At 41.8% G+C, this 12,147-nt stretch overlaps 9 protein-coding genes across 9 annotated transcripts; 3 read left to right on the top strand and 6 right to left on the bottom strand.

Annotated features, from left to right (window-relative positions):
- Positions 1 to 630: 630 nt before the first annotated feature.
- On the bottom strand, positions 631 to 1,407 carry LOC108058760 (uncharacterized PE-PGRS family protein PE_PGRS24). Its single transcript, XM_017143693.3, has one exon. It carries the CDS (start codon positions 1,144 to 1,146, stop codon positions 682 to 684), a length of 465 nt encoding a protein of 154 aa, XP_016999182.2. The 5' UTR covers positions 1,147 to 1,407; the 3' UTR covers positions 631 to 681.
- Positions 1,378 to 2,199, top strand: LOC108058761 (uncharacterized). The gene has a single exon (XM_017143694.3). It carries the CDS (start codon positions 1,464 to 1,466, stop codon positions 1,899 to 1,901), a length of 438 nt encoding a protein of 145 aa, XP_016999183.2. The 5' UTR covers positions 1,378 to 1,463; the 3' UTR covers positions 1,902 to 2,199.
- Positions 2,200 to 2,942: 743 nt separating this feature from the next.
- On the top strand, positions 2,943 to 3,426 carry LOC108058768 (uncharacterized). Its single transcript, XM_017143703.3, has one exon. It carries the CDS (start codon positions 2,966 to 2,968, stop codon positions 3,326 to 3,328), a length of 363 nt encoding a protein of 120 aa, XP_016999192.2. The 5' UTR covers positions 2,943 to 2,965; the 3' UTR covers positions 3,329 to 3,426.
- On the top strand, positions 3,418 to 4,089 carry LOC108058767 (uncharacterized). Its single transcript, XM_017143702.2, has 2 exons — positions 3,418 to 3,640; positions 3,902 to 4,089. Exons 1-2 carry the CDS (start codon positions 3,418 to 3,420, stop codon positions 4,087 to 4,089), a joined length of 411 nt encoding a protein of 136 aa, XP_016999191.2.
- On the bottom strand, positions 4,058 to 4,499 carry LOC108058766 (uncharacterized). The gene has a single exon (XM_017143701.3). It carries the CDS (start codon positions 4,497 to 4,499, stop codon positions 4,152 to 4,154), a length of 348 nt encoding a protein of 115 aa, XP_016999190.2. The 3' UTR covers positions 4,058 to 4,151.
- Positions 4,500 to 5,083: 584 nt separating this feature from the next.
- LOC108058777 (uncharacterized) lies at positions 5,084 to 5,486 on the bottom strand. The gene has a single exon (XM_017143713.3). The coding sequence runs from the start codon at positions 5,473 to 5,475 to the stop codon at positions 5,119 to 5,121; it is 357 nt and encodes a 118-aa protein (XP_016999202.2). The 5' UTR covers positions 5,476 to 5,486; the 3' UTR covers positions 5,084 to 5,118.
- Positions 5,487 to 6,235: 749 nt separating this feature from the next.
- LOC108058769 (collagen alpha-2(IV) chain) lies at positions 6,236 to 7,152 on the bottom strand. Its single transcript, XM_044393305.2, has 2 exons — positions 6,526 to 7,152; positions 6,236 to 6,480 (listed from the first exon to the last, which is right to left on the bottom strand). The coding sequence occupies exons 1-2, from the start codon at positions 7,085 to 7,087 to the stop codon at positions 6,281 to 6,283; spliced, it is 762 nt and encodes a 253-aa protein (XP_044249240.1). The 5' UTR covers positions 7,088 to 7,152; the 3' UTR covers positions 6,236 to 6,280.
- An 885-nt stretch (positions 7,153 to 8,037) lies between these two features.
- LOC108058773 (uncharacterized) lies at positions 8,038 to 8,608 on the bottom strand. The gene has a single exon (XM_017143709.3). It carries the CDS (start codon positions 8,526 to 8,528, stop codon positions 8,178 to 8,180), a length of 351 nt encoding a protein of 116 aa, XP_016999198.2. The 5' UTR covers positions 8,529 to 8,608; the 3' UTR covers positions 8,038 to 8,177.
- A 2,559-nt stretch (positions 8,609 to 11,167) lies between these two features.
- Listericin (listericin) lies at positions 11,168 to 11,611 on the bottom strand. The gene has a single exon (XM_017143706.3). It carries the CDS (start codon positions 11,561 to 11,563, stop codon positions 11,231 to 11,233), a length of 333 nt encoding a protein of 110 aa, XP_016999195.2. The 5' UTR covers positions 11,564 to 11,611; the 3' UTR covers positions 11,168 to 11,230.
- Positions 11,612 to 12,147: the final 536 nt, after the last annotated feature.

Genomic DNA, 12,147 nt, shown 5'->3' with positions numbered 1-12,147 from the left:
AATTATCGCTCTGTTCGCATGTAAAACAAAAAAATTATGAATTGTGACTGCAATTCTTTTTTCAGAATACCATATTAGTTACAAAATATTAAAAAGAAGTATGATGGCCTTATGAATCTCTGATATTATTTGCATAAACCACTGCTGTGTTTCATCAAAGAGCCAATGTTAAATAAGAGAATTTTTATTTTGAAAAGAGTGAACGAGAGAGATTTAGTAAGTGGACCAACAACGAAAATGAATGGGACCAATTGCACCACCAGAGAGTGTGAAACACAAAAGTGGGAGAGCACAAAGCGCCATGGGGACTTTTGCTGGGGGTGGAATCTGCGCAGGTCAGCAAAAATCCAGAGCGGAAGAAATACAGGGTGTCTATATGACATCTCAAAAAATATTATGAACGAACTGTACTAAAAGAAAACGATTTCTTAGGAGAAAATGAAGAATTTTAAGAAATTGGTAAGATTGATATTAAAATTTAAATATGCAGAATGTAAATATTTATAAGCGTTTAGATTAAAACTTTAAAACTTTTTTAAAAACTTTGTGAGTGTTAAGTTTAGTTTAAAATCTAAGAGTAACCCAATTTTTTAAACAGTAAATCGGAAAAACCTATTAGGGGTTCTTGTAAAAAAAAACTTTTATTAAAATTACTAATTGAACTACATTATTTTGTATTGTTTATCCCAGCAATCCACCTCCCGCTGCACCGGCTCCCGCAGCAGCTCCGAATCCAGCGAATCCTCCTCCAAACTTTTTGTCGTACCGGGCGCGGTAGCCACCACCGAATCCTCTCGATCGCACACGATAGCTTTCCTTGTAGTGACCAAATCCGGCACCTCCTCCGATCCCGCCGCCAATAAATCCACCTCCTCCTCCGAGTGCCAGAGCCTGCGGTTGCTGTTGGATGACGGGCACTTGTTGCACAATGGGCACTTGCTGGACAGCGGGAACTTGCTGGACAACGGGCACTTGTTGTACTGCTGCTCCTCCAATTCCACCAACTCCTCCAATGGCTCCAATACCACCAATAGCTCCCACTCCTCCAACAGCTCCGATTCCACCGCCTCCCAGGGAATGAGCCGCAGTTCGCCAAGCGCTAACTCCCAGTAACAGCAAAATTGGCACTTGCAGATCGCACTTCATCTTGGCTGAGTGTCCAATAACGTTTTGAGTTACCTTACCCGCAATCACCTGGTTTTTAATGCCCTGGCCAGCGACCTTCGATGACTACAAACGATGATGACGATGATGAGGTGTGAACCACTAGCCAGTGGGCAAAACCATGATTCCCCTACTAAGTAGAACCGCCAAGAAAAACAGTGCTTGGGCCTTAGAGTTTTCGGGGTTTTTTTCTATGCCGGGCGCCCCAATACGCCAATTGGAAGTGCAAACAGTGACCACTAATTAATTTGCATAAATAAGCAGCTGGGAGTGGGGCAGACCAAACAGTTAACCCCATCATGTTGTGGCAAACGGTCTACCTGCTCGTCTTGGCGTGCGTCGTGGTCAGTAGCACACCGATCCTCTCCAGCGGCGATGAGGAGAGCATACGGAAACCCCGGCACATTGGAGGATTTGGAGGTGGTGGAGTAGTAGGAGGTGGAATCGTGGGAGGCGGGATCATCGGCGGCGGAGGAGTAGCTGCCCCCATAGTGGCAGCACCCGCTATTCAAACAGTTCCTGTTGTCTCCACCGTGCCCATAATCACCACTGTACCCGTAGTTTCCAGCATTTCCACCGTTCAAACGATCCCTAGTTATGGTTATGGTTATGGAGGCTATGGAGGAGGTTACCCAGCAGCCGGAGGATTGGGAGGACTTGGAGGCATTGGAGGAGGCGGTGCTTTCGTTGGTGGTGCCGTGGGTTTTGCCAAATTCAAAGGCGGCTTCTTTGGCTAGATCTTTCCGAATAAATCCAAGTGTGTTTGTCTCGAGACCCTCTGTAGTGTAAACAATGAATAAACAAAAGTACTGCGAGATCGAGTTTCATTTTGCCGAGTGTTTGGAATCAACAAATTCGATGAGCTTGCATATTCCGTCGCCAACTGATTGTTGGTTTTTCGTTGATATTTCTGGAAGAGTCTCTCGCTGGTGTTTGCTTTACTATATATATGCCGAAAATCGCGCGAGGCGAGGCGGATGGGCTTTTTGAGTGGTAAACAACGAGCCATCAAGCGACTACAGTGGGTCAAGTTGGCTGGCTTGGAGAGCTATTGGATACCGGGTAATCGGATTGCTAATTTGTAATCGCTGAGGACGGATTAAATGTTGCATTGTAATGTTATATGATATGTGAGTGCTATGTGATATATGCCATCATATAATTTCTAAGTTCAAGGTTATGGTTCTTACATTGATAACTTATCAGTTATCCCTCTTTATAAGATACGAACCAATTATGATATTTCAGAACCAATTTCATTTTCCTCCACTCACAAAAATATTTACCTTTATAAATTTTATTATAAGTGTTATATGTTTTGCTCAGATTTTATTTCCTATAATTTTGTTTAAACTTTCAGTAGAATTTTTAGATGCCATACTGTTACAAGATCCGTGTAATATTTTATTTTCTCTGTTTTCTCTCTTGATATCTCGATCAGTTGCGTATCAAGTTACACATTCGATCTATATTTTGTTCCACTGTCGCTCACACTTCCGCATCATATTTTATTTCATCCAACACATTAAGATTGGGTCAACCTAATGTATTTGTGTATACGATTTTGTGAGTTTTTTCAAGTTAATAATTATTCTCGCGGGCTTTGCTTGGCTGAGATTGAAATTAGACGAAAAATGTAAAAAAAGACACTCAATGGCAATCAGCAAAAGCCAATGAACCTCCTTTGTTTATGAGATCAGATCGCTGGGTGTTCTTGGCAAATGTTTGGCTATAAATTAAAGCCTAGGTGGCCGATGAGTTTTAGTATTTGACGAGGTTTGAGAAGGAATACGACAGCGAAATGGATAGCAAGCGGATATTATTTTTCTTCGGTATTGTGGCACTCTTATTGTGCAATATTGTAAGAGCCGATGAAGTGGAAACGGAAGTCGTGAAGGAGGAACCCGGCACTGTGCAGCTCTTGGAGGCTGGAGAAACAGATCAGGTGGATTCTACGGATGAGAATGTCAGGAAAGTGCGCCAGTACTTTGGACCACCACCCTTTGGACCTCCACCACCGCCCTTCTTTGGCCCACCACCACCACCGTACTATGGCGGTGGTTTCGGCGGCGGCTACGGCGGTGGTTTCCAGAGAACCCGATATGTGACCCGCACCCGCTATCGTGGACGCGGTGGCTACTACGGCGGTGGTTTCTATGGTTAATCAGTTGACTTGGATTTAAATGTGCCCTCTAAATGTGATACTTCTTTTGTACTCTTGCCCCTTTGGGAGCAATAAAATTTGTTTACCTTATGCAAGTCCATTCAATCGGTTGTTTATTACGGTTTATTAATGTAACACATTGGGTTTATGTTTATGGTGGGGGAAAGCTGAGATTGGAGGTGTTTATAAGAGGGCCACGCGGTTGGGCTCCAAAAATGTTGCGCCTGCTGCTGCTGTGGATCACTGTGGTGCTGGTTGCAGCTCTGGATGAGCGGGAATTCGATCCACAAGTGGCACCTTCGCAAAGTTTAGGTAATGTATGGTATATCTTACAAGTGTTAAAAAAAAGTTAGGTTGAGATATAATTTTCCATGACTTTTAAGAAACATAAATATTTTAAAAATTTTAAATATTTTGAACACTGAAAATTCGTTAAATTATATTTTCTTAAGGTTAAATTTTATTAGCTACATTATTTCATGTCATTGTAATTCTCTAAATAAATGCTATTTTTAACTTTTTAAATATTTTTGGCTTACCTTTCTTTAAAATTCTAAATAAATCCCCTTGCAGTTCCGAAACCCTTTCAACTTTGGCGAAATTTTGCCAGTCAGTTGCATCAGGTGATCAGTCGCTTTCAGCCAAAAACAACCACACCCCCCACCGTCAAGACAAGGATGGGTATTACCACCACAACTCCAGAGCCGGAACTGCAATTCTATGGAGCCCTGAATCCCATATATCAAACGAGGAACTTTTAACTTTACCTAACTAAGCTTTATTACGAAATTCTTAGACTAAGATTTGGATGCATGCTTGTGCCTTAGCGGAACTTCTTGTTGAACAGGCTCTTGAAGCTGCCGAGTCCTCCGAAACCGCCACCGAAACCGTGTCCACCGAATCCACCGCCGAAGCCGTGTCCCAGGCCACCGAATCCACCCTTCAGGCCGCCGAGTCCTCCGAAGCCGCCGAACTTGCCGCCCAATCCTCCTAGGCCGCCCAGGCCTCGGACCACTCGCTCGCCCTCCAGTTCATCCACTTGGGGATCCTGTTCCGCATCCAATTCCAGCAGAGTCAGTGGTTCGCCATTCTCCAGCTGCAGATCCACAGGAAGGGCCAGGGAGCAGGAAATCATGGCGATCAGGGCGAGACTCAGAACGAGGAACTTCATTTTTCTGGTGCTGCTGCTTCTCGAAGGGATTCGAAGAGATTGGTGATTAATGGATGCTGGCCGGATTGGTACTTAATACCAAGTGCCATGACAACTAGGTTTATATACTTCTGGTCTGGGTCTTGGGCTCGTGCGAAGAGTTGCTAATTCGTAGAGTCAACAAATCCAATCGGTGGGCCCAGCAACGGCTGCGATCTGCTATCTGCGATCTTGACCAAATATACTCGTACTTTCATTCATCCAAACTTTTTGTTAGACTTTTGGGATGGGTTTTGGCTGAGTTTTGGTCTTTCAGAAAAGAGTGAGCAAAGAGGGAGTACAAATGGGTTGGGTTTGCTCAGGTCTTTAGCTTGGGCCTAAACGATAGTTACATCATGTTTGCAATTGCGATTACCAGGTTGATGGTCTTGAAACGTAATCGCGTTGACCTTAGTCTGAGTTTGTTTTGGATAAGGTTAGGATGGCGCCTCCCCCTCGATTTTTAAGAATTAGAAATCTAGAACTCCTGCTAATCGAAGCGAATAAAAAGCAGCTAGTTTGTCTTATGTTTATTACGTTAATTACTAGATATTAAGATATTTTTGCTTAGCACCTATGGGGTATGTATAAAATTGGGGGTCTATTGGCTCCAGTGTGTGTATCTCTCACGTGCCGCAAGTCGTTGCTGTCTTCTCAGGAATCTCTTGTAGTATTTTGCATTGACAAAATGTTTGGGATATGTGGTTATGGGTTTTTGGTACCATAGTTTCGAGGATTGACGGTGACGATGCTTGCTTCTCGGTTCTGGAATCATATTATAGCGGGTTTTTCTAATCTGCTCCGGGGCAAAGGGTCGCGACCAGACCACGGGATCCAGACTGGCATCGTAGCCAGCTTCGTTTGATGGCCTCCAGGGTTTGCAGTCACAAAAGTCCATAAGAAATACTAAGATTATGGGTGAAACCATGAAAATGTAAAAAAACGCGGAGTAGTTCATGGTGCAATGGTTCTTGAAAGACTGGTGCCCTTTGACCTTACAGTTCGGGTTCTTATACCCAGCTAAATACACATTCCATTATCGGATTACCCCCGACATATGAGGCGACCCAACTACCTGCCCGACTTATCAATGGTACTCAGGTACTCAGATAAATACACATTACGCAGGCCAACAAATCACTGTGGATCGTAAATCGGAGTGGAAAAAGGTATCTTTATCTCTACGGGAAAATCGATAGGAAAAGAAAATTGTTCAATGCCTCTGCGGGTGTGAATCAGCATGTTCGTTTCACTTTCAAGACTTGTCCTCTTGGCCCCGTTTGCTAAATTTGCCAAATTACCAACCTTGCACTTGACACCTGCTGCTTAATTAGCGTTTCAAAAGAGAGTACTCTTTTTTGGTTATATATGGTATGTATATTCTGTTGGAGAACGAGGGTAGACATCTGTCAATCATCTAAATTGTTTGTGAACCTTTCCTTTTTTAAGCATTTATGGCCTTTACAAATATTTTGTGACTAGTGGCGTCAGAAATCCTTTCTAAGCCAAAACCCTATCTACAGTTGCTAGTTTAGGCTTGTTTCTAAAAATTATAAAATGACTTTTATATATATAGATATTATCCAAGCTAAACTAGATGGCAAGCCTATCAACAAAAGGTTAGAACAATACCCTTAACCCCTTAATAAATCGTTTGTAAAAATAGTTAAAATGCTTGGCTATCTTGTGTTTAAATGTTCTTGTATTTTCCAAAATAAATAGAATAAATTATCTTATTATTAATAGAGAGCTTCGCAACCCATTTAGAAGCCTGGGGCGTAGGCCTGCATGTTCATGCGCTCCAGAAAACCACCGGGTGGTGGATACAATCCCTGCATGTTGACCTGCGGCACTGGATACAGTCCGGTGGTGGCTCCACCAAATCCCTGGGGTGCTGGATATGGACCTGAACTGAAGCCACCGAAGCCACCCTGAGGGGCAGGATAGAGTCCAGTGTTTCCACCTCCCAATCCCTGAGGTGCAGGATAGAGTCCTGAGTTTGCACCACTCTGCAATCCCTGAACATTGGCCATGTTGACAATGCTGTTCAGCGACTGAAAGTTATCCACGGCAGGATTGGGCACAAATCCATTGGGCAGCTGGGGATTGGGATACAACGGTGAGCTGCCGTACATGGACGGCACGCCGGGATAGCCAAAGGATCCAAAGGAGCCGTAGCCAGGAGCTGATCCTGCCAAATTGGGATCCGGATACCCGGGATAGTTGTTGGCTATGTTCGTCTGCAGGCCGGGAATGCCATTTAGGCCAGGTTGCGGGGCAATTCCGGGATATATGAGGCCAGGATAGTTGGGATACCTCACCAACTGGCCGCCCACCGAACTCAGGGCCATCTGGTTCATCGGCATGCCCATGGTCATCGTCATGGGCTGAGATCCTGCCGTCGGAGTAACATTCGCTACCATCTTTACATCCGGATCCGCTGAGGCAGCCATCTTCAGCTGGCGCTCCTTTCGAACTCGCTGATCCTGATCCTGCGGCCTCGCTTCCACATTGCCCAAAAGGAGCAGGGAAAGCAGCAGGAGGGCTTTCTTCGCAACAAACTTGGTCATTTCGGTAGCAATCTCTGGATGCGACTGTTTGCTTCCGGCTCGACGAAATCCCCTTTTATGCCGAGGCCGATCGGTGAAAACTTTCTTTTGCAATTATCCGCCTTGGTTTTTCGTCTAAAGTGATTTTATGGCAGCAAAAGTCGAACACTGCGGCCCACTGAGCGGCCGCCTGTCTTCGGTTTTGTAATCTCTTTATAAACAATTCACACTTTTAGACTAATGCCCAAGGCAAATAAGGTGCGAAATGTCTCAGCGCACGGAGTTCGCCTTGCAGAAAATCGCTGCTCACCAGATGAGTCGCTCCGAACTCTGGGGTTATATATATCTCATACCTGGTGGGTAAAGCGGGGGCGGCTATGTCTGAAGATGAAATTAAGAGTCTGGACTCAGTTTTAGCCACAGCCTAAAGGTATGCTATTAAAATATCGTTTACAACATTTCTAAATTAAATAATAAATGTTTAATAATAAAAATGTTTAACACAATAATTTTTATGTACATGGACCCTAATAAAACTGATTAACGCATTTAGATAAAGTGAACAATAAGATTTGGTTTAATTACATAAAAGCACACTAGTCGGTATAAATGTTTTAATAAAATAGGTGAAAATCTAAATTTCTCACTTGAACTTTAAATAAAAAAGGCATTTTTTTATACGGGGTAACATCACGTTTTTGGGTTGAAAGGCTTACAGCTAAAACAGGAACTTTCTTGGTGTTTTCTGTCTTAATTTGGCGGCTCAGCTAAAAGTATTCCTATTTTAACTAGCTTTTTTGGAATGAATGCAAATTGATTGTTATATTGTTTGGGACAAAACACTGTATATAGTTTTGCTGTAAATAAAGATTACTTTCTCCACTAAAAAAGAAAAGAAAATTGTTTTAAAAACTAAAGCATTATTCATTCTTTTATCTATTTTCAGATAAATAAAATTTGCAGTACATGTATGTTTAAACATAGTTTTCTTTGTGTTCAATAAATAATAATAATAATATTTGTACAACACTTTTAAGGCTAGACCTGTGCATTTCCCTAACTTTGTAGATGTGTTCTTTTGGTATCCTTAAAATAAGTGGGAGAACTGGACTTATTTGCCAAAGCTGTCGGTGTAGGCGGCTCTTCTGGCATCAGCACGAGCCTGGCGAACGGCCAAAGGATCATCGGCCAGATAGTGAGGGGCATAGTCCTCCGAATCGTAGGATCTGCGATTGGATCCACCGTATCCATGCTTTCCGTACACTGCACTCTTGGGATAGCAGATGAAGTAGTCGCCCTGGTAATAATCCGCACTGGCTCGCTTCTGTCGCACTGGTTCTCCTGTAATATCCGTGGCCGAAACGAATCCTGGATCCTTGATGTCATCGCCGATTGGAGCTGCTTGGATCAGGCTCAAACCGAAGATCACGGAGATCACAACGAAGGAGATGGCGCACTTCATGTTAATCAGGTATTTGTGTTTTTTTTTATGGTATGGTTTTGGTAATAAGTTTTTAGCTGGCTATGTGTGGTGCTGCTGGAGTTCCTTGAGGTTCTGTGCCTTATCTCCCGTCCGCCTTTGGCTTTTATAGCCGCAAATCTTCTCCAATACGCGCTAATTGTTATGACAGACCGCGTCGCCCAGTCAGCCAGATTCCAGTGGTGACAGTATTGGGGCACTAATTTGATTTGCCGCGCATCTTTCGATTTAATTAGCAGGGATCGAGCCGCACAGCATTTCCGTCAATGCGATCCAGCCTTTTTGGCCGCTTTTGTACTCAATACTCCCCGCTTGTGACGTCATTTGGGGGCTGAACCCCTTTAGGGGGAGGCATTTCTTGCGGTTTTCTGCTTTCGTGACTTTTGCTTTTTGTTGCGGTAGGCACCGCCAACCAAGTTGAATGATTCATTTGCGGAGTTGGCCTCCTCGAGAGATCACAGAGAAACCTATATATAACACCAATATTGGTCATCAATTAGCCATTTCTTAGTAACTATCTATGACGTATCAGGTCGAAATTCTATAAAACAACAAAGCGACCGAGTTTTAAAAGCTGTCGAAAATGTTAAAAAAACTTCTATACATTTTTAAGTATTTTTAAATAATTTTCTCATTTGTGTAATTTAAACAGTGTTGGGACATACCTAGATACTTTTACCTAGGTACGTACCTAGGTACAATTTAGTGATACCTTTTACCTTAACTAGGTATACAAATAATTGAGTACCTTTTACCTTACCTAGGTATTTATTTTTATATGCCTTTGGAATTATTAAGGTACTTACATAGGTATTAAACATTGCTCTGATTTAAAATAGCCAAATCTGACTGCGACACTGTAGTATCGTTTCATTGTATCGTTTCGTTTCAGAATTGTAATAGTCGGAACGCAGCATTAATAATTCAGCCGTTCTATTGTTTGTTTTGTGAAGTTAAAACTAATCGCAGTTTTTTTTATATAATTTTGTGCACGTATGTATGTTCCCATCACTACATCAATTTATTTATGAAACCAAAGTGTATTTGGCGCGCAAAAATGCCGTATGTACGTAAACAAACGGCATATACATGCATATGCACAATATATAGTCAATGTTTCTACATACGGAATTTTTGCGCGCCAAATATGTACATGAGGGTTTCATAAATACATTAATGAAGTGATACGTGCATAAAATTATTCATGCCGTGTGGTTTAAAAATATATGCACAAAATTAAAACATTTGAATTTAAATGAAATGAAAAGATATTGTTTGATTAAGACGACTAAAAACTGAAAACTAGTTTTATTTTAAGTTTAAATGATTACATTGAACAAAACAAAAAAATTATAAAAAATAAAAAATACCTTATAAATACCTTTTACCTTTACCTAGGTACTGGGAAATTTAAGTACCTTTACCTTACCTAGGTATTTATTTTTGACAATACCTTTTACCTTACCTAGGTAAAAAAACACAGTACCTTTCCCAACACTGAATTTAAATATGTTATTTAAATCTTATTTCTTTAACTCAAAACTGGCTATTTGTCTGAAAATATATATTTATGGCTGCGGTTGCTAACCACAAAAAAATCTTTCTCAAATTTTAGATAGGCGTGTCATGTTTTCTTTCTTTGGGATCCGTTGGAAGTGAAAAACCACAAGGTCGGTGTACCGCAGTGCCAGTAAGTCTACAGCGTGATGGAACACTTTGAGCATTTATTTCGGGACATGTTTCGAGATATTTTTGGACTGCCCACAATTAAATAAGACCCAAAGTTCTAAAATTAATTACCGTTTAGCCAAGGCATCATAACTTTGCTGAAATAATTATTATCGTTAAACTGCATTTCCTACAAAATATTTATTGCATAGCACAAATATCATTGTGGGGGAGGCGCTAATTAATTGCACTATCGAAAAACTTAGAAATAAACATGAATCATATTGACAACTTGCCAGTTACCAAGGAAATGAATTCCACAATTGAGCGTGGAAAATATTTGCCTTTGCTAATTAGAAGTCGTGAATCATAAGATCGCCGGGGAGCATCAATTAAACGCAATCTGAAATCTGGAGTTCATCTCCTCTCGTGAAATGTTGTGCCAGGAACTCGGAGGTAATTTTCCATTGAAATACCCGATCGAAAGGTTTTTCGGGGGTGCATCAAAGCAAAACCGCAAAAACCCTGTCGCAACCCCAGATGTCTGGAAATTGATCGAACTAGCTTTTTATTGACTTGGCAATTAGTGAGTGTGTTTCGAAAACAGGTTACATTATCCCAGATTTAGCGATTCCTTTTGGGTTGTACAAGCATTTCGCAACATGTTATCAAATTTAGCTATAAAAGATATAAACAAAAACAACCAATCCAGCTCCAAAACCACAACAATTAATCCCATATTTATGGTCCAGGTGTGCTATTTTTAATTAAATGGTTTAGAACCAGCAGAATCTTTGCTTTGGAAGATTTTTCAATTGTGGGAAAAATAGACATGGATCGTATTCATTGATTAGACCGTTTGTAGACCGGTTCCCTTTGTTTGCGTAGTATTTTCAAGCGAGTGCGTAAGCAATCTGCCCCCCAATTCTCACCCAAAACAATACAGAGTCATATGTTTTTGTTTTCGTTTCGAAACTTGTCTATTTTTGTCTCAATTAAAAGCAAGCAAATTACGATTATTTACGTCCCCAACTGGAACTGGCTGAAGCTGACGCCGAGGCAGAGGCACTACCGCCTCCTCCAAAGCCACCGTAGCCACCGCCTGGATAGCCACCACCGCCGAATCCTCCTCGTCGGTAGCCACCGCCTCCTCCGCCGCAGCAGAAGCCACCACCACCGCGTCCGAATCCGCCGCCAAAGTGACGGGCAGCCCTGATTCCAGTGCCATCATCGATTCCCGGCTGGGCCTCAGCATCCTCCAGGGTAATCTTTTGATCCTCCAGCGGATGTCCGCTGATCAGGACGAGAATTGTCACGAAGACGAGCGCAAACACCACGTATTGTTTCATATTGGACAATCAAACACTTTCTACAACCAAATCATCGCGGGGTTCTATCTTTTATAGCCAACTACTGCGGGGAGGTCCCGTTTGAAGAGTAAGTGTTCTATAGCCCCACTACATGGCATCCAAGTATCATTAGTTATAACCGTAGGGCAATTATCATATGATGCTGATGATTTCACCAAAACTTGAGGTCAACGGAAATCCCAGACGCGTCAATTGTTGACTACAAATCAAGAGTCCCAGAAATTAATAACCCAAAAATAGAAACAAGCTTACAAGTTCACTGAGGAACGAGAATGGAACATTTTGAAATTTTTGCATATGTAATTTTAGTTTTTCACATTTTCTTTTTCATCTTTTATATTTATTATATATCTACTCTTTTTAACAACTAAAAATGTTACATTTAAATACAATTAATTTTTGAAAATTTGGAAGGTATATTGATTTTTTTCTGTGTATAGTTCCGTCAGCATCACATTTTTTGGACCAGCCCCCTAGATGGGGATTTACTTCTACGGTTGAATGCAGACCAGTCAACAGCTCTTAAGTGATCACTGACCCAAGATTGCGCAAGATTTTTGCGC

The sequence above is a fragment of the Drosophila takahashii genome, chromosome 2R, assembly GCF_030179915.1.
Source record: "Drosophila takahashii strain IR98-3 E-12201 chromosome 2R, DtakHiC1v2, whole genome shotgun sequence".
Lineage (NCBI taxonomy): Eukaryota > Metazoa > Arthropoda > Insecta > Diptera > Drosophilidae > Drosophila > Drosophila takahashii.
The sequence above is the reverse complement of the archived record's forward strand: the minus strand, read 5'-3'. Positions and strand labels throughout refer to the sequence as shown.